General features: G+C 41.4%; 2 protein-coding genes across 3 annotated transcripts; both read left to right on the top strand.

Moving 5' to 3' along the window:
* Positions 1–8,193, top strand: eva1a (eva-1 homolog A (C. elegans)). 2 transcript variants are annotated; one of them, XM_067488601.1, is made up of 4 exons: positions 18–645; positions 5,008–5,222; positions 6,181–6,537; positions 7,529–8,193. In XM_067488601.1, exons 2-4 carry the CDS (start codon positions 5,120–5,122, stop codon positions 7,639–7,641), a joined length of 573 nt encoding a protein of 190 aa, XP_067344702.1. In that variant the 5' UTR covers positions 18–645; positions 5,008–5,119; the 3' UTR covers positions 7,642–8,193. The 2 variants fall into 2 exon arrangements, with proteins under 2 accessions (XP_067344693.1, XP_067344702.1); XM_067488592.1 differs by having other exon boundaries at positions 1–645; positions 6,181–8,193.
* A 1,936-nt stretch (positions 8,194–10,129) lies between these two features.
* Positions 10,130–19,441, top strand: xkr5b (XK related 5b). Its single transcript, XM_067488577.1, has 13 exons — positions 10,130–10,526; positions 11,968–12,057; positions 12,147–12,252; positions 12,731–12,897; positions 13,136–13,269; positions 14,157–14,235; positions 14,322–14,491; positions 14,601–14,712; positions 14,914–15,081; positions 15,172–15,362; positions 15,450–15,515; positions 15,775–15,958; positions 16,245–19,441. Exons 1-13 carry the CDS (start codon positions 10,418–10,420, stop codon positions 16,868–16,870), a joined length of 2,202 nt encoding a protein of 733 aa, XP_067344678.1. The 5' UTR covers positions 10,130–10,417; the 3' UTR covers positions 16,871–19,441.
* The last annotated feature ends 2,044 nt before the right edge of the window (positions 19,442–21,485 follow it).

Here is a 21,485-nt window from a genome sequence, read left to right as displayed (position 1 = left end):
GAGCACAGGTGGTTTTTCCAACATTGCACACAAAGTCGATTTTAATGTGTGCTCTCTGAAACGCCTGCTGTCTCCCCCCTCTTCTTCCTCCAGTCTTTCTCTCTCCTCCCTCTGCTGAATGCTCTGCATGACAGAAAACCACAGGCAGAGACGAGTCTGCGTCTCCAGCTTTGTGCACGTGTGTGTTCTTCTCTAACAAAGAAACAAACAAAGAAAGATGCAAGTCGTTTGGGAGAGACAGAGGCTTTTGGTCAACCTGTCGGGGTCTCTCACGTCACTTTTCGGCCCTCAGGACTTGACCTCTGGCTCTTTGTCTGGAAAATAACCTGGAAACACTGAGATGGACAGTTGGAAAACCTTCCTGCAGCTGCTCCTTCTGTGTGACTAGGTTTCTTTCATTTGTATCTGCTCGAGAAAGTGAGAGGGAGACAAAGGCGTGTTTACGACACAGGAGATTCATCCCCAGAATTATACTGTCGGAGTTTTTCTTTGAGGGAAAGGCAAAGAAGACAGAGGAGATAAGAGGAGAGGGGAGGAGGGAGCAGAGCGGCGTACAGAGGAGAAGTAGAGACGTGCAGAGCAGAGCACAGAGGAGGAGGAAGAGGAGTAAACACACTCCTGCTGGGATCTTTACACTATTGAAAAGTGAGTACAGTGTGTGCAGATGTTGAGGTTTGCACATGATGCTGCTGATGTTCGCGTCGTCAGTGAGGATATGTACGTTGTGGACAGTCTGTTGCTTCCTATTCTGCACTCATTTCTCTTCATCCTTTATTTTCCCCACCATTGTTTTCTCTCTCCTCTCTGTTTTCCTAATTCTGTTCATTCATTTTTCCTCCCCGTCTCTCTTTTTCTCACTCCCCTCTGTCTGCAGGTCTCGTTGACAGCACAGCAGGGGGAAGAAAGGCCAGTGTCACATTGTGTTAGCATTTTAAAGGCACTCAGGGGGAGAAAATACACATCAAGTGTGATGAGTCCATGTGGAGGATGGATGCCTGTGTATCTCTTGTGCATGTCAGTGAAAATGTGTGTGTGTGTGTGTGTGTGTGTGTGTGTCTGGAGGCTAAGCTGAAACAGGCAAAGAAACCCTATAGTCTTCTTAACCACATGGAGAAAAACAAAAAGCTATTGTGTCACATAAGAATCACAGGCTAAGGACTAAGAGGACCATCCATGTCTACAGAAAAGGAAGGACAAAGTTTCTTCCTCTGATATTTGGCATGTTGCAGAAACACAAGGACAGTTTGAAATGTGCTACACAGATTGATGCCAACATCCTGTCCAAGTTTCCCTCAAAGCAGTAAAACCAGGTTCACCGCCGTGGCTTCGCACACGATTTTAGAAACGCCAAGATTCAAAAACTGAGCTTGTGCAGAAGAAAAAAGGATTTGCCTGATCTACATGCAGCATGTACTTTTTACAGTCGATGTTTGATGGGAAAACATTGGGTGCAATGGCCTAATCACCATGTCAGTGGGCGGTGACATAAATTATCTGTCAAGCAGTAATTATTTACAATCAGGGTAAAGTGCGAATGTGTCCCAGCTCTCAACTCTTTCTGTCTATTTCTCTCCCCGTCTGTGTTCACTACCTGTCTCTCCCTGTTGTAACATCATATGTATTTACTTCATCTTTTTGATTGATTTAGCATCTTTTCAACTTTAGATTATCGAAATGCTCAATCGTGTCTTATGGTGGTGTCTCTTTCTCTCAGTCTCCTCATCTTGACTCATATCTTCCCAAACAGACGAGCTAAATGGCAACAACTTAGCCAGACAGACATGTCATCAGTGTGAACAGCTCCTGTTAATAGTGTGTCTGACTGTAATAAACTGGCTGCAGGCCTAGTATTTCATCCCGATGTCATTACATAACGGGGATGTTCAGCTGCCTGATGTGATTGCATGGCTCTTACCTGCTGTGACACTGATAAACATGGGTTTTGTTTTATCGTTTTATTCGCTTCTGTGTTTCTACATGTTGTATAGACGCATTTACATTGTGCGGCCAAAGGGTCTAAGTTTGATACAAAGTCTTAAATAGCAAAAATAAAGGCGTTCTGTCGGTGAAGCCCTGCTTTTTGCTGTAACAGTCAAACACAGAAGACAGAAAGAGGGAGGCTGTGGCAGAGCAAGGGAGAGAACAGCACTCACTGTCCTGCAGCATTTACCCACAACATCACAAAACGACCCTGACAGTGAATTTGGAATTGCTGGGAGGTCATGCCAGCCGTCGTTGTGTTGTTTCCTCTTGCACTCGCTTTGTTGATGCGCTGCTTTTTGGCCCCGAGGTGTGTTTTTATGCTGATGAACATGTGTGGGGAAGACAAACGGGAGTCTTATCTGGCGCAGGTTTTCTAAAAATGTGACGAATAAAATGCCGAGTTGTTTCTTCAGTGGGATCTGAGTTTTACAGAAGGAAAAAAGAAATAGGCCGGTGTGATCTTCTCCGAGAGCGTCATGCATTTTTTATTTGTTATAAGTTTAAACTCCTGTCTTGTGCTTATTACATTTACCGGTATTTGTTGTGTCTGTTGTGTCCTGAAGTAATTAGTCCGGTGTGCGTTCGTTAATAAAGGGTTTAATGGGAAAAAAGCTCATACACAGCCAGTGAGAACACTTCCCCATGTAATGAGATGTGCTTAATGTCGTCAGCTGGGGAAATAACATAACACATTCACAAGATTTTAATAAGTTCTACAAAAAGATAAAATCGATAAATTGGTTCCACCCTGTGTTTGCACTTTCATAACCACTATCGGGTCTCACTCAAATCCACGGATCGTAATTCTGACTAATAGAAGAAGAGAGGCCACAGTCTTGAATGAGAACGTTATGAAATGTTAGTGAAGAATGGCAGTGATGCAATTCACATTTAAAAAGTCGCTCTGTGTTTGCAGATATTGCTTAAAGCCAAGTGTTTCAATTTAGCCGATAAAGGGAAGAAAGCAACTTAGAACACAGATTTGCGTTTATTAAAAAAAAAAGGGGGGGGGCAGAATTTGAGTGTGGGCGGTGATAATAACAGATGCTCTTATCTTACACTAATACACAACACTACAATGAGTGATAGCTGCTTTTTATCTTCTGAGAGGAGGGAGCTTCTAGTTGCTGCTGGAGCTGATGCAGACGGGTTTATTTCTGGAGCGGCCTGTCAAACCACATTATGCACCGAGCCTGACAGAGTCCCCATAATAAACACGCAAAGTCCCAGTGGTTCAAAGTAGTACAGTACTTTGACTGTTTTCACGCATTTCCTGTCGTTTGTTTGCTTGCTTGCTTTCACACCTCTGCACTTTAAGTCTGCACACTGTCACCAGTGTGCTGAGTGACAGCAGAGAACATCTGATGATTAACGGCAGCACTTCCCAACATTCGTAGCTTTCGACCTTTGACCCCCAGGTGACACGTTCTCTGTGTTTTGTATGTTTCTAAGGCCAGGGCATGTCCGCCTTCGGCATCATGTGAGGTTCATTTGACTTGATGCTGATGTGAGACCTGCTATATAAATACACTTGGGTCGACTTAGTGTCCAATTGTTTCAAGAAGTGTGGTGTTTAGGACACACGTGTATCTGAAACTTCCACTGGTAAATCTAAAAACTAGGACATGTTTTTGTGTCCATCACCTCACATCTGCTTCTTTTACAGAGTTGATTGGAGTGTTTTTTGTCTTCATGGTGTAAGTTTTGTCCTTGTAGTATAAATATACATGTGGTGTATTTTTTCTCCATTTTATGAGCTGTGTGACACCAGTGAAGATTTGGGTGAGTTGCTTTAAAGGGGGTAAATACTTGTGCAATTAATCATTTTCTGTTTTACATTTTTATATTTATTCAAATGACTGTAATGAGATCTTTTTTTAAATTTCACACGAGTCTATTTCTGGTCATTTCTTTGTCAAATGTTGTTAAAAATAAAAAGGTAAAAATCTCCAAAGTCGGGTTAAATACTTTTTGTGGGCACTCGTATTTGATCGTGAATCATAAAGAAACATTCCAACCTAATCAGACCTTCTCCAGGAGAGACCCTCATTAGGCTGTGGAGTCTCTAGGCTCAGCAGCAGATCAGGTTCTAAAGAAGTTAAAAGAGAACACAGTGTCTTTTTCTCCACTCACACTTCCTAGATCTCCTCCAGGAGCTCTGTTAGGATTAGTCAGCAAGGCAGCGTGAAACAGTGAGTTCAGCCTCTTCCCTTCTCTAAGGTCCTGTGCATTTTTACAGGACACAGTGAGGATACACAGCACTCGTGTGTGAGGAGAAGCTACAGTCTGGGTGTGGATATACATGTCTAGACATAGGATATAGAATCGATGCTGTTTATCTCTCTGTGGTGGGAAGTAACTAAATACACGTAGTCAACTTTTTGAATACTTCACTATACTATTTTTTTTTTAAATAAAAGTAAGACTTAACACCCCCAAAAGGTAAATAAGATATCCAGAATGGATGTGAACGTGTGCAGCAGTCAGATTACAAATTAAAGGTCTGACTTTTTATAGTGAGTCAGTAAGAATCAACGCAACAGCACAAAACTCTTCAGTGTAACGTCTGTGTGTGTTGTCTGGCCGCATCGGGACCTGAACGGTTGGACCGCGTTTACAAGGTGGTTAACAAGTTGGTGGCGTTTTGCTGCCATCTAGTGGTTAAAGCGTTAAAGTAAAAACTTTGGAAGATCTGTGACCAACACTTTCACCTTTACCTGATACCTGCAAATAAATGACTCCGTCTAAATGCAACAGGGAAGTCAAAACAGTGGGTGTAAAGTCTGCATGAGTCTCCAGCTTGATTGTTTTTCTAATTTGACCTTTTGCTGGCTTCATTTTGAATCTTTGAATTTGAAGTGAAGTGACAAACTCTCCAAAGTGTTGAAGTACTAATTAATTAAGGCGTCATGTCTTCCTACAAGTACTTCAGTTCATTTATTTGTGTGCGTTTTTTACAGCAAACTTTCCATCCTTGGTTGCATTTTAATTCTTATTTATGCATGTGCTTCATTTGTGTCTCAGATTCTAGAAATGAACCATGTTCTTGACCAGGCTGGGGTCCCAAACAAGGACTGACATGACCTTACGCCCTGACCTGTGCTGAAAACCATAAGCTCAATTCACCGTGAAAATCATGAGCGCTCCAACAACAGCGAGTCCGAATGTGGAGGTGAAAGTGGTGTCCCAGGAGATGGCGGTGCTTAGCAACATACTGGCCGCTTACACCTTCATTGCAGGTTGGTCCAGTCAGAAAAACCTGTTCAAATTGCCACAGATAAAAAGACCGAAATTGTCAGTTAGTGGTGCAGCCAGAGAACTAGTGCACTCAAACTTAGAAACATATTCAGATTTGAAATGTACATTGTTGTTTGTTTCCATAATGCGTTTGTTCATTGCGTTTGTTCAGTAAACTTCATTGACCATTTTTATCTCCGAATGGTCACAATAAAACAGCATTTGTTGGTTTGAGCAGTACTGCAAGGAATAGATTCTTTTAATTAAGGAATAGTTGGTAACACCTTACAGTAAGAGTACAAGTACTAGTTTTTTTTTAAGACACTGCGAGTCCAGAGTGAAATATTTCGTGAACAATTACAAGATTCCAATCAATTGTCTTAATCAATGGATCTTTTAATAATTTGTGCAATTTAGTGTTGGGGTAATAATATTTTTAATTAGGCATTACATGTTATTAAGCCTTATATGTGACTTATTCAGAAACTATTTTAAAGTAGGAAGTGAATAAGTTTGTGAATATATCGGTAGAAGGATGCTGAGGTTGGAGCTGCCAGGCAGGAGGTCTAGAGGAAGAGAAAAGAGGAGATTTATGGATGTAGTGAGAGATGACATGAAGTTAGTTGGTGTGAGAGAAGAGGATTCAGAGGACAGAGTTACGTGGAGGCACATGATTCGCTGTGGCGACTCCTGAAAGGGAACAGTCGAAAGGAAAAGAAGAAGAAGTAAATACGTTTTCATATGACTGAAGTGGAGTGAAAAGTACTGTAGTTTTCTCTCAACTGTAATAGCTGAGAATACCTCACTATACAGGTACCTACAAGTACATTTCACCCATTAATTGCTTTGAAAGCAGAAGTTAAGATCCGCCAGAGAGCAGCTGTACAGGTCAGAGAGTGATAACAGGTGCAGGTTAAGGGGTAAACTTGAATGCTTTTATTTCTCTTTTATTTCTCACAGACCAACCCGAGAGGACAGCGTTAGTGTTCCTTGGGGGTGTGTGTGTTGGCCTTCTTGTCACACTAGTCGCCATCGTCTTCCAGATACACTGTCGAGCAGACTGTCACTATGGCAACTCTAACAACCCTAACCATCGCCACAGGAACAAGCAGCATCACCGTCGCCGTCACACCTGTCCCCACCATCAGCTCAGTGACAGTAATCCAGACAACACTGCTGTGGTTGCTTCTCCAGGGACCAGGCCTGCTGGGGACAGCGAGTCAGAGGACTGGGAGGAAACATCTGACCTCACAGCTCGACGGCGCAGGCGCTTCGAGAGGGCTCTGCTGCACGCCACCATGTTCACATCAGCTGAGGGTACCTCACACCAACACACACGGGGCACACATCAGCACTGTGAAACGTACAAGATCAAATTCAGACAGAAATCAGACGTCAGCAGTGGATCTGCTTTATCGCACAGAAGGACGATGAAAATGTAATTTAAAACACAGGATGGCCTACAAGTACTGCGCAAAAATCAGAAGTACCACATCACATTCTTTACTCAGGTTGTGCTGAATACATGCTGTGAAACTTACGTTGCACAGGCACAAGTCCAATCACAGTATATTTAAACTTTGCACAGTCCTAAGACTATCAAAGACGAAAAATATGGTAATGGAAATAAAGATTAATTTATTAATTAAAAACATGTTTGAAAGGTACTGCAAGATGCAATTATACATCACAATTTATTAATTGATTATATTTGTCATCTGCAATGTCACCAGCAACCAACACTTTCCAAAAAATGCAGTACTTCACTCTGAATGAGTAAAAGTAAATAAACAGAAAGCACCAAGAGAAATATTTCAGCAAAGTACAAGTACCTCAATATTTTATTTGGGTATTTTAAAGTACAGGGTGTCTAAACAAATTAAAATGTGTTATTTATTTAATATTACTTTAGTAAGTCATAGAATCAGCTCCACATTTCTGCCCATTCTCGATATATGTTACAGAGTTTATGTTTTATAGCTATTGAATACATTTTATGGTATTACAGTTATATTTTATTGAAGATTTAATTCAACAAAGTAGACAAAGAGACCTGATTACTACAGAATATATTACATAAAATAAAAAAAATCGCCTTAATTCTAAAAACTGAAACAGACAGAGAACCTACAACTGAACAAACTGTTAAACCTGTGTCACTTTATTTCAGTCTCTTTGAATTTAATGTCAGTAACTTCTTACGAAGATGATCTCTGTTCACTTCTGTCAAACACATGGGGAAAGGTGAACGTCTACTCGGCAGTGACACTGTTTCCGTGTGTGTGTGTGTGTGTCCGTCTATCATCAGAGCTGGACCGGGCCCAGAGGCTAGAAGAGCGGGAGAGGGTTCTCCGAGAGATCTGGATGAACGGACAGCCGGACATCAGTACTGTTACTCAAAGCCTCAACAGATATTACTGACACAAAAACACACAGAGGACTGAACAATGATCACACATCATCAGCTCAGCAGCGCCCGAAGCAGTCCAACAACAACTGTGCCAACAACAAGGCCAACATATGAGCCGTGGTGACTCAGTCCTCCAACGCAGGCTGAGCTGAAGCTGAAACTTATAAAAACTGTAACTGCTGCCATGGAGTTAGTGAACTGAACATGGGATTTTCTAACAGCTGCAGCTGTGCAGCTAACGATGTTTCAAATGTGGGTGATGCTGTGAAACTGAAGGTAGTAGAGGGGGGGAAAGCAAACATAGTGCAAATAAACCCCATGAAGAATGAAACTGTGCTTGCTGCTGGATTTTTCATCCCTAAATAAACTGAATGCTCAAAAACAGAAAGGACGCAAAGTGATTGTGTAGTGTGGGCTTAGAAAATGAAGGTGTAAAATCAAAGATTTACATGCCCGGTTTGTTGGTTGCCTCTCTAGGCTTGTTGCATATTAGAACCGTATCATGTTTGAGAGAATTGTGTTTCCTTTTCATTATCTGAGCAAAAGATAAAAATAAACTTTTATTTCAGGATTTTAAGAACATTGTTTTCTTTATACGCAAAGTGAACGGCGCTGTTTGCAATTTCCTGGTTTTATCTGATCCTAAGCAAAATTACAAACATCAACAAACACGATATTTCTGAGCTGATAAAATACCAACACTCTGGATCTTTCATGTCGTTATTGACAACGACATAAGAGCAAAACCAGTTTTCTGATGTTACTAAACATCAGAGCCAAAGGCACAACAAAGAATATTCAATGGCTTAAAACAGAACCTTATAGTAACAGGTAAAGACTAAAAGGATTCAATAGAGTTGGTTAAAATCTGTGTTCATGAGTCGCCCACATCAAAATGCTGAACAGCCATAGTACATTACAGGACACCTCAGAGAAAGCTATTGCTCTCAAAAAACAAACACAAAAAAGAAAAACGAAAAATGATTTGCAGCACACCTGAAGTTTGCCAAAGACCAGCTTGATACTCCACAACACTCGTCTCACTCAACTGTTAGGGAAGAACACGGCACCACGCACAGTGTAAAAAGAGAACCTCGTAGTAACATCATCGACAGTGAAGTAAAGAGGAGGGGGCTGCTTTGCTGCTTCTGGACCTCGACCACCTGCCACAGTGGAAGGGAAAATCAATTCCCAGGTTTATCATGGTTTCCAGGGTAATGTAAGGGTGCTGACGTCAAAAGAGCAGTTCACACGTGACCAGTGACCATTAGATCACATTTTATGACAAACTTACTAACAGGAAATGACTTTTTCTTGCGTAAAGGAGGCTTGAAGGAAGAGATAACCCAAATATGTAACACAGCACCTGAGACCCTGCTGTACTAATATCACAGGCTCCTATTTACAGTTTACTGTCTGTATACTGTAATAATTTAACCTTATTTAACCTTATAATTTAAACAAAGACAGCAGCAGACCCACTGACCCTCAGTGACACTTAATACAAAGCACTGACGTGAACACAACTCATGGTTGGATGCCGGAGTTAATTTTATATTTAATTATGTTTTTTTATTTAGTGAACACTTTCCCTGGGCAGGACACTGAACCCCCAAGTTGTCCCTCTTTGATGCTTAATTGAAAGTCTGCTAAACGACTAATTGTAACTGTAACCAAACCTCATCTTCTAAATGCTTTATGCCCAATGCGAAAGCACAAAGGAAAAATGGCAGGAGGTAAAAAGAAAAGAAAAGCATGTGACAAAGTTAAAGGGCGACTTCACCGATTTTCAACTTGTTTTCTATGGCTGTAGTTTAGGGTGTAAATCGACATTAATGTTTTTAAACTTCTACTTGACGTCCCCGTATTAAAATATTCATATGCATCTAGCTGAAAAACTCCTCCAGATGACATCACCCGGAAGAGTTTCTCATCTTTGGGAGTTCAGATGATGTCATCCGGGGGAGCTCTGGAAAAGGAGGCTGACCATTATTACAAGCTACATAATATGAGCGAATATAGATTGAGGGTTCCTTTCAAGTGATGTCATCTGGAGGCGTTTTTAAAGCTCGAAGTAGAGAGATTTTTTTTAAATAGTGAAGCCAAAGGGAGATTTAACGGTCAACTAGAACCAAAAGATGCAAGTTCAAAGTCAGGGATGGTGTCCTTTAATACAATTAATATTGAATTTAAAAGTTTTCATTTTCTGCAAACAGGCACTGACAAAACAGGTTGTTGTCATTTTCCCCACATTCATCATTTGCTCTATTAATAACACTGCGTTTCCACAGGAACAGCAAAATATCATATCTGTTGAATTACTGTTGGTCTATAAAGTCATGTGTCCCTCAATGATGAGTTTGGTCGCTGCAGTCATCAGTTCAGTTCATTCTTGTCAGCAGCTTTTATGCTTGAATGGCAAAGTTAGATTAAAATGATTTTCCTAATAACTTCAGTTTTTATAAACACCCAACGTTTAGTAGCCCTGAATATCCACAGTAAATGCTGTAGAAGAAAAGGAGAAACTGCTCCAATAAACGTGTAAAACCTGATCATTAAAAGCTGATCGTAATAGTTTCAGGGTTATTTCTAACACGTTAGCGCCACCGTCACGCTCCTGCATCCGCAGCCCTGCCGCTTTAACGGGACGGGCGGTGACGCCTGGACGGACGCACGGTGCGGAGAGAGCGGGCTGCTGCAGCTGGACCGACTCCCGCCCGGGACCAGAACGACAGCGGATAACAGACTCATACAGTCCGTCTCTGTAAACCCGATTTCCAGCCCGCCATGAGGGACTACACGGCGACTCCGAGCCACGAGGGCTCCTGCACGCCCTGCTGCCAAGTTTGCGTTTTCTTCTTTACCGCATTCCTCATCGTTGCAGAGAGGACGGCGCGTGAGTCCTACCTGGGACACACACACACACACACACACACACCCACACACACAAACACACACACACACTGCAGACACATTAAAGCAGACTGCTGTGTCACTTTGGGCTTGTTGGGTCACATGTGACTCCTGTGTTATCAGACTTTGTGTGCGCACATCTGCACATCTTGCTGTGTTTGCGTGAAGAACAGAGTCCGATCAGATCCTGCAGTGAGCACCAGTCAGCGCCTCTTTCCTATTTTTATCCCCTGCGTGTTACGAAAGGCTCAATGCTGCAAAACTGCAGACTCATGCCAGAGTTTCCATCTAACAGCTGCACGATTTCGGATCCTAAAGAAAAAATAAAGCGGAGCCATGTTGTCATATTCTGCGCCCCCCCCTTTTTTTTCCCTTTGGAGGTGCATGAATGGACCAGGGGATGGGCGTACCCCCAGGATGGGGCCTAGTCTGGCCGGACAGCCCCTCTATGTACTGTAGCAGCTAAAACGGTTCAGATTACATGTATGGAAGCAGGGAGGGAAGGAGGGAGAGCTGCAGAGAGTCTGTGTGAGGAGAGGAGGCATCAGCTGCCTTGATGTCCACAATCCTTAGATGGGATGAAGTGCAGGACAGAGGACATGAGCAAAAACAGTGAATTGATCTTGGAGTCATCCTCTGATAAAAAGCTTCTACTTCAAACACATCTCACTGCCGAAATAGTCAAGTCAATAGTCAAGAGGCAACTCCTCCTAGAAATGATGAAGGGCATCAGCATAACATAGTTTTACTGTCACATTTTTCTGCTTGGTGAGCGCACGTGACGTTTGTTTAGTCCATTTGTTAATTTGTCCATCTGTTGTCCCTGGACAAGCAGATCACGAGAGCATAATGTTACAGTTTATTTACTGTTATGCATGAACATGGAGAGAGAGAGAGGAAGAAATCAAACTACAGTTTTAAACTTTTTGTTAATCAATCATGGACGAAGTATTCATGTCCTATATTCGGAGGGATGCCAGAAATTGGAACTATTTCGCTACAGATCAAGTTTCATCAGTTACATGTTGAATGTTTTACAGATGTCCCCTGTCAGTAATATAGTATTACTGTACAATTGTTGTGATTACTTCATTATAGGTTATGTGTAAATACACAGCATTTTAATATCACGACTGAGCTTTTTTTTCCCCACAGTTTGTTTTTAGACAGTTTAATTGAAAAATAGGCAAATTTGTGCGCAAAACCTGAACAGTAACCAACAATTATACCCTGACTGTTTAACGAATGTAGAGTAGTAAAAATTGCAGTAGATTCCTTGGAACATTACAGGGAAACATTTACTTCAACATCCTACATATACATTCAATACTTGAGTACACGGTTACATATCACCACCTCTTTTGTGACACCTCAGACTTTATGACAGTGTCACACATGTGTGTGTGTCTTCGGTCTTTCCCCAGTGATCTACTGCTTCGTGTACTACCTGTGGGTGGGTCACAACTATTGCTATGCCCACCTGGCAGGCTTCACTGCCCTGTTCCTGCTGCCAGGTGAGACGATATCAATAACAGTCATGCAGACAGGTAGACGGGTAGATATGGTGGACTGATTTGGCTTTTCCTCTTTCCGTGTTTCCCAGGTTGGGGCCCCCAATGGCTCAGTTACCTGTGGTACCTCTCAGATGGACGCATCCGCAGGAAGTCTCTCACCTGGACACACATACTGCACCTGGGGATCTTTAAAAGGTAGACTGCGTGTGCACACAGTATGACTCCACTACCCACTTTGATCTCAAGAATAAGTACTTAGCAGAATTATCACCTCTCTGACAGTTTCAACTTAAAAACTGAGAATTTATAACCTTCTAAAAGTAGACTTCATGGCAGAGTTGCTGTATTGGATTGCATTAAATTGCACAGGTGGTGATAATGTTATTTCTGATTGGTGTATGAGGGGATGCAAACTTAACCCTAAAACTGGTCTAAACAAATGTTCTTTTATCCGATGAAGTAAAAACAAAATGTCAAGGTGTGTATTAAAAAGTTTAAGTAAAAAACAGAAAATCAAGGAAGAGAGAAGTTTACATCCCCCTTGATAAATGTATAAAAAAGTCAGAGCAACTGCAGCCCTGTTAAATGTTTGATGCTGTTACTGTAAGATGATTATGAGGATGCTATTATGCATCTCTCTCTGTTTGTTTATCTGCATCTCCGGCTTTCAAAGGCTGTGGGAGTGTATGCGTCTGCCAGATGAGGAAGTCTACTGTGAGATCATGCAGCAGGCTGATGTTTCTGCCTTACGACTGTTTGAGGCGTTGGTGGTCACCCTCCCTGAGACTCTGCTGCAGACCTATGTGCTCATCTGTACTGATATAGGAATCAAATCTCCAGGTAAAGGAAAGGACTCAAATCAAATGTACGTCCATATTCAAACATGCGAGGATGACGAGGCTACAGATAGCAGGGACCATTTTGTATGTACCATACTTCCTGTTTGACTATAACCAGTTCTCCACAAACTAAAAGCTTTAAAAAGAAGGTGTTGCATGTTGTGGATAGTCAGTAACATTTCATACTAAGCACGATCAAACATATAAACAACCGTGTTTCTTTTCCGCTTCCCCTCCAGCCTCAGTGTGTTTTGTGGTGTGTTTGTTATCTCTCGCCTGGGCCTTGGTCCTCTATGCCAGGGCCTGTTCACTCATCAGACCGGGACACCTACAGATGACCCCGGCTGCCATTCTCTGCCGACTGCTGTGGAGGGTGGGCATATTGAAATAACCTGAAACAAATCAGCATGACAATTTGTACCTTCAGTGCAGCAGTGTCCAAGTATTTTGTTTATATTTGAGAAATGGCAGGAAAGGGAGGCAAACATCTTCCCTTTGACCACACCAATGTGTCAGCCATTTAATGAAGAGAGCCAGCACCACATGCCCTGCTGGAAAATACCACTGGGAATGTGTGAACAATCAACAAACCTCTGATTATGATAAATCGTGTCCATTGAGTCTGCTGCTGTACGGCAGTTTAATACAGTACTACTGTATGCAAAAGTCTTGAGGTTGTTGTTTCAGCAGTGTTGTGATGACTATAAATGTTTACTTCAATCTCCTTATTAATATACAACTAAACATATACAGTGTATGTAAAAAGTAATAAAATACACAGAACAAAACAGGCTAAAATCACAATCATTTAGAGACCTTCCATTACACTTAGAATGTCTTAAACTCTCACGGGTCAAAAATATGAGATGTTTTTTTTTCTTGATGCCGAGTTCTTTCACAGTCTGAAGGAGCTTGATTATGTAAGACGAAACATGGTGGAGGGTCTGTCAGGGTTTGGGGCTGCGTTTCTGCCAGTGGTGTTGGTGAAATTGTCCAAATTGATTGGAAAAGAAAACAGCGACAGTCATGATAGTCTGGACTCTGGGGAGTCTAGACTGGAATATCACGGAATGTCACCTGGACAGAGAAAGACATAAGAAGACAGTGAAGGGAGCTGGGTATATTATACCAAGAGGTTACTTAAAAATACTTTACAAAAGATAGTTCAAGATGTGCAAAATGCAAAGGGAGGTCGCACTAAATTTTGACTGTGTGTTTTTTGGCTTTATTTGCGTAACCTGATATTTTCTCTGTCTGCAGGTGAGTATGTTGGGATCCCGATTCGCTGTTCTCATGCTCTTCACTCGTATCTTCAAACAGTGGATCCTGGGAGTCATTGGTAAGTCATGAATCTTAAACTAGTGGTTAAGATAACGGATGGATGGATATATCCGAGCCTAATGCTTACCTGGGTGCTTGTGGCAGGTGTGCACTGGCTTGGTGCGACTTTCTGGATGGTGTCTCAGCAGACGGACATCATACGATCAACAAATCGATGGAGACTCTTTAACCTCGTTCTGGGCGCCATTCATATCTTTCTCTTCCTCAACGTAAAGTACGGTCAGTCGAGATACCGCATGGCCGGGTTCTACTTGGTATGTATGTGTTTGCGACCATGCCGTGCTCTCCACAGTTTGTCTGAACACATGCAGGGATTCTGTAGGGCACGAGAGTTTAATCAGTCTGCGTCTGTTCCTTCCTCAGGTCATGTTCGTAGAGAATGCGTTTCTTCTTCTGGCCTCCTCCTGGTTGTTTACCATGGTGTCCTGGGATACTGTGGGCATCCCGGCTGCAGTGTTCTGCAGCTTCCTCATTGGTTAGTCGCACAGCCATAGTGTATAAAAGCTGTATATCCATGCACAACTATAAAACACATTTGCTCTTTGCTCATCTTCCACATCTGTATGTTCACGTAGCTGCAACACTTGCACTTTCATTTAAAACTCCTCCTCATTTCTTACCTCTGTTTACTTCTTACTCTCTCTCTCTCTATCTCTCTCTCTCTGTCTCTGTCCAGGAGTGATATCCTTGGTGCTGTACTATCGTTTCCTTCACCCTAAATCCTTTGAGATCTTCCAGAGTATTCGCCACCGGGGAATAGGTGGACCCTGCACAGAGCGTGGATCCACACTGTCATTGGAGGAGAAAGTCAGCCCCACTTTCCATCACCATGCAACACTGTCTGGTATGTCCATTGTGTAAAGTTCTCTGTGTAGCATACGTACCATTTCAGTGTATCTGCTATCATAATGTATGTGGGATTTAATGTAATTAGGAGGCGGGACCCTCATGGATCTTCCCGTCCAGTGGGAGGGCTGGAAACATCACCACTGGTTGCTGATCCGATTAGCCCTGAAGACTGGCGACGTAACGAAGATCTGGTCGGCATATGGCGAAGGAGGACTGGCCGGACTGATGGGTCTATCAGAAGAAGTTCACTCCCCTGATGAACCTTATGTCCCACGGGTTTGTTGCATTGCTCAGGTTGATTGGTTTCCGACATGAGACTTTTTGAAAAGTTTTCTTATTCTTCTTTATGATGTGTTTTTTCAGCCTCCACTTGTTCAACCCCAAGTCCCTCGAATCTCACAACCCGCTCCTCAACCCGCTCCACAACAGGTGACACAGGATATAACAAACTCACACTGTAAAGTGCTATATGTAGATTTTAAAATTAATTTGGTGTGAAAACAACACATAGGTCACAAACATTCAAACATGAAGAGTCAATATAAACACATGAGAATGTGTTTAACCTATGTGGTTGTGAGAGGAATGAGAGCAGTTTTGGTCCCTCTAATAATGACGTATCTGTGCAGTTCACTTTCAGTTCTTTCCATCTGCAGTCTGTGATGTGGCTGCTTGTGCTTGTCTCCAGGTGAGAGAGGTGGTCCAGCCACCAAAGCCAACTCCCACCTGTGCAGTGGCCAGACCTGTGAGGAGGGCTCCTCCCACAACAATACAGGATATGAGAAGGTTTCCAGAGGTCATTCCTGTCCAGGAGGTCATTCCTGAAGAGAGCGCAGACGAAGAGTACAGCGGTCCAGCATCAGAGGGAAAAGGTCGGATAAGCTCGGAACACTTCTACCTGTGCACACAGTCAAGAAACACACACCGAAATATGAAATGATGTAAATTATTGCACACGATCACCTTTAATCCCAAAAACTGTAACTGTAGCAACCGAACGTTTAAGATGTTATTCATGCAGATGATTGATAGGTGAGTGCTATAAAAACAAAAGAACGTTGGAGTTATTTTGACTGAGTCTTGACTTGTTTAGATGTTTACTTTGCTACAGGGTGCTTTCAGTTTGACTTTTATTTGGGTGGGGTTTTGTTTTGATAGGTGACGAGGAGTTTCAGAGCGCTGCCTACGGCTCACCCACGCCTTCATCACCGCGGCACAGCCTGCAACACATCGACAGCCAAGCCGCGACTCTGACCGAGGCCTCGTCCTCTGCATGTTCTCTGGACATCAAGACTCCCGCCTGGTCACCTGAGCGACGTTCCCCTCTCCTGATTAGTTCCCCAGAAAAAAAAGGAGGGCTCCTTGGAGAGTCCAGTCCTACACTGTACTTCAGCGCAGATCCACAGTCCCCCTCCAGCGGAAGCTATCTCGGCTGGGGCTCCGAGCTGTCACCCATCTCCACCTACCGAAGTCCCTACCGGATCCGGGAGGCGCGTTTTATCACATCCACCCCGCGACTGGAGGCCCGAGCTGGTGCCGAAAGTCCAGGCCTGTCCCCTGTCGTTGTGATTCCTGCCACTCCAGGTACTACGCCAGGCACCACTCCAGGTGGGACCCCTGGTACGTCTACACCTGCAGCTTCAACTCCTGGTGCATCCACTCCTGGTGCATCCACTCCTGGTGCTGCTACACCTGGTGATCCAATCATTCCACTCACTCCAGTCATTTCTCACGCTCGCAAACAGATGGTCCAGTTTGTGGACAGCAGAGAGAGGGCAGTGTAAGGAGGACAGGGGGGAAGGGGAAGTCAAATTCTATGTGGGGAATGATGTCTTTTTCATTTTAGCAGTTTAAGATATACTTAGTGGTCAGGAACTATAGGGTCCTTTTCAGTAGAAATCATTTATGTTTCTCTCCGGATGTGCAGATACAGAGGCACAGTAGCAAAACCTTTGCTGACCTGTGTAGGGATATTATTATTTCACATCTTAACATTGGTACCTCCGTGACTTTGATCATTCTTCCAGATAACACTAGCAATGTTTGTACGTGGTCAGCTGGTGAGGGATCATGTTGCTGCAACACCTCGCTTGTTTGGAACAGTTGCATGGAGGAGAGCTGAATAGTATGAACCTCTTCCCATGTGATGCTCTTTGCAGGCATGTGAAAAAAGAAGCATTCTGCAAATTCATGTGTATCGATCTGCTTCCTATGCAAGCCATCTGACCAGTGACCGCAGTTGTCCAAACTGGGAAAAAATGTGGGCAAATTTATTTTTCCAGTTCAGTTCAACCAGTTGCTGGAAATTTTTTGACTCTAAGCGTCTGAATAGTAGTTACATTATAAATCTGAGTTAGGCATCAAAAGAAAACTTTCACAGGTGCTAATAAAATAGTGAATCACAATTCTTCAATCAGTAATCACGGAAAATATAGCGCAGCAAAGTCTGCGGCTCATTCGGTCGAGCTTTACAAAGAATTTATTAAAGGGGATTATTACGATGACACTGGATTGTGTAATGTAATCACAAAGGACGAACAGTCGTACAAAATTAAGCCAAAGTTCCTGAAGTGTTAGTTGGATCTTACTGTCTAAGAGTTTTCTAAAAGAATCAGGAAATTGAACTAGTTTACAGTAACTTATCAGCACAGCTGCTGAGCACAGTCTTTGTAACACCACTCACCAGTGTTTTTTTTTATTTACATAGGACCAATTAATCTGACACAATCAAACACATGACCTATGAAATGTAACCTATGTATGAGTAAATCTAATGCAAACCGAGCATTACACAGTGTCTAATTCACTGATGTTATTATGCGTGCAATTTCCTTTTTTACAACGAAGCATCGTGCACCCTGTTCAGGCAGCCACTCATTCATCCCGTCACCCAGTTACACACTGTTTGTACAGTAGATGGTTAGTTCACACACAAGACAGGATTTACAGTTTGTGAAATTCTAAAACACGTTGATCCACATGTCTGTCCTATGAGACAAATGGAGAGCAACGTTTAGAGGGAAAACCTTCTACGAATAAATTCTAAATAAGATATATTAATACTTAAAGTTTATGTTTGTTCTGTTAATGTGTATGTTTTGTGTGTGTTTTGCTACTCAAATCCAATTACATGTCTCAGAGATGACCTGCTTAATATAAAACAGTCCTCTCCACGCAGTTTTTCACAAGTCTTCCGACATCCAGAAACCTATTTAGAAACTTGGGGGGTAGCAACAATTGTCTGTGGACCCTGAATATATAATATAACATTGTACTTTAAATCTCAGTCTCCATTAGACATTATTTATAAAATGACATACAGTACAAAATAACTAAGACTCCTTTGAGAACTCTAAATGACTTTGGTTTTCTTCTGTCAAGTCACAGTTATGTGTTCAGCCGTTCTGTTAGTTGAACCTCCTACCTCAGTTGAACTGAAATTCCATGTGATAAACATTTTGTTACAGTGAGAAGCTGAATGATAAGAATTCTTAATAATGTAGCTACGGAACAAAGGTAAACTAGAGGTTTTATTTTATAAACAACGTGCTGCTGTGGGTTTCATGTTTTGTTAATGCCAGTGTTATGAATCAAAGCAATTACTTTTTAATATGTGACTTGTCATTTTATCCACGACACGTGGTACAGTGTATATTCAACAATATCTGTCTTCCCTACATTTTTGTGTTTTTCATTTATGGTGCTGTTTTATTTTACTTTATTTGTTTGTTTCCAAACATAATAGTAACTGTAAAGTCTATGATCGATGGAACTGTTAAGTAAGTGATCTGCTCATATTTGGAGGTGTTAAAACATGCGCCGCCATTTGATAATATGCTGTAATTTGCCGTTAACGAAACAAAGTAGATAGAAAATCAGAACTGCTTCATCGAACCACTTGCTGCAGCCTGCTGAGAGATAAATGAGTCACTGCATGTTACAAGATGCCAGAGACATAGTGTATCTGTTACCATAGAGAAAGGAAGCACTTAGTGTAACTGACTTGCACACATTACACAAGTTAACGCACACGCTAACAAGTGTAAGCTACAGCAATAAGCCAGTGAGTTAAATGTATGTTAATGCACAGATTAAAAAGTATCTGCACATGCTTTAGCCTGCAACGATGCCTTGGCTTGATCATCAGGATACAGCGCTTTACCTTATAGAAATACAGCCGTCTGCTTTATAATAGTGTATGTAACAAGTTTTCTACCTGGAGTGTATTATACGTTTTGCTTGTTTTGACTCACTTTGTATTTTTTTATGTTCTTCTTTTATATTCAGTCACATTTACTGTTATTAAATCTGTGCACGGCCACGGTGGAGTGTTTTAAGCTGATTTTGTGCAGGAGTTTCACATTCTTTGTTCTCCTTGATGGGCTGGTGTTAGTTTTTCTGACTGAGTGAAGCATCGTGTTGTCACTGTTCGACCTCCATTAATCGACACCTCATCTCTACAAGGGTTTCAACTGTGATTGGTGGTTAGTGAGTCGTTGACTGTGCTTTTGATGTGACAAAATAAAAGTCATCAGTGTTGATCGAAGACCCAAAATGCCTTGTTGTGTTTTATTGATCACACATGATTAGACACAGATAGATGGAAATGCAGCGCTGCAAGTCTTAATGAAAAATCATTAATGATTGTAAATAGATATGATAATCACAGGGTAAATGATTCTGTAACAAATTCTCTGTAAGTCAACCACAAACTATTGCGTCTGCTGTTAATACAAGATGAACTGTGCTAAAATGAAAGTGTGATTTTGGTCATTAGTTAAGTGATTTTGTTCACTTGGCCGTCAAAAGAAGATCTACTCCCATACAATTTGCCTGCTAAAATAGTGATTACAGTTGGCAATGCTGTGCTCACTGAATTTTGCCTATCTCATCAGGATTCGAATCAGAAGTCATGTGACAGACTCAAACAAGGAAGAGAAAGTTGTCAGCCCGTCAGTATGTTCTCTGTGGTCAGTGATGCACAGCCATACACAGCAGGAGGGCAGCCAAAAAAGCTTAGTCACGAATCACAAGATGCATCTTCAAATGAGAAAATTTGAAATTAATGTTAAACCTAAAGTACCACTAGTCAAATATTAGCATAATAATACATTGCTGTCAATGCATTTTTGTAAAGTCAGCTTTATGCTACATTTTGGCAGGACTCTGTAAATCTGAACATGTTGACTTCACTTGAGAAAAGTCAGAAAACCAATTGTCGCACTTTTCCTAAGCAAAATTGAAAACCTACATTGATCTAGGTGAAGTTGCTAATTCACTAAAAGTTAAGATAACATACTGCTTTAGAGTAAAGTATTACCTATTAACTTGCTATTAACACTACCCACTCAATATTTGTAGTTTTCCCTCTGTACTTTTCTCACTTTGAGGAGTTAGATCTCTCTGGTTCTACAGATTGAGAGTACTCCTAATGTTACTCGTAAATGTCTATGTTTTTTTATTAATATTGAGAAAGTTAACTATTTACATGTGATATGCTCTAAAAAAAACATGGGAAGTTTCCTTCATGAATGTCGTCTTCAAAGTATAAAAAGAGTCTCTGAAACAGTGATTTACATGTTAGACAATGCATGCTGGGAAGTCTGCTGGTTTTGTTTCTTTAAAACTTAATGTAATCACCGAAAGCAGTTCAATTGTTTAACTAATCTTTTCAAGTTACGAGAGCAAATCAGAAAAACAAATGTTTATAACGTCTGGCAATAAAAAACTCAAAAATCCTACTTATAAATTCAATAAGCTTGAAAACCTAAATTGTCTAAAAAATATTAGTTGAAAAAATCCCGTATGATGGTTTACAGTGTGCCGAGTTAAGTGAATCAGCCAATCAGCTGACAATTTAAAAACTCAATGTATTTAAGTTAGTCAAAGTCTAATATATTAGTAAAGCCAATGAGCCCTTTGTGTGCGTGATAATGTGTGAGTGACTCGTGTGATTAATAATTACTCAAAATGTTTGAGTGGTTTAAACCAGTTTGATGTGCGTTTACCAAATACTGTACCACAGACAGTAAACCCAACATTTGTGTAAAAACTCTTATATTCATATAAATCTAAGGTTTACTATTTGCATTTAAAGTGAACACTTTCAAGTGAAGGTTTAAGCACTTGTCTGAAAAAATACTTCACTACAAGTACAATCACCACTTCAAATTCTTTACTCAAGTACTAACATTCTTTAAACCCCGTTGAACTTGCTGATGTTGATAACATGAATGAACAAGTCTATGTCTTTTACTTGCATTAGACTCTGCCCACATTGTGGTAAGAATACTTTCACTTATGTAAATATATTGAATACTTTTAATACTAGGCTAACACGGCATTTTAAAATTTTGTTTCCAAAACAAATGCAGGGCACTGAACCCATATGCCGAGAGA

The sequence above is a fragment of the Channa argus genome, chromosome 2 (genome assembly GCF_033026475.1).
Source record: "Channa argus isolate prfri chromosome 2, Channa argus male v1.0, whole genome shotgun sequence".
Classification (NCBI taxonomy): domain Eukaryota; kingdom Metazoa; phylum Chordata; class Actinopteri; order Anabantiformes; family Channidae; genus Channa; species Channa argus.
This window is presented reverse-complemented; position numbering and strand designations above follow the sequence as displayed.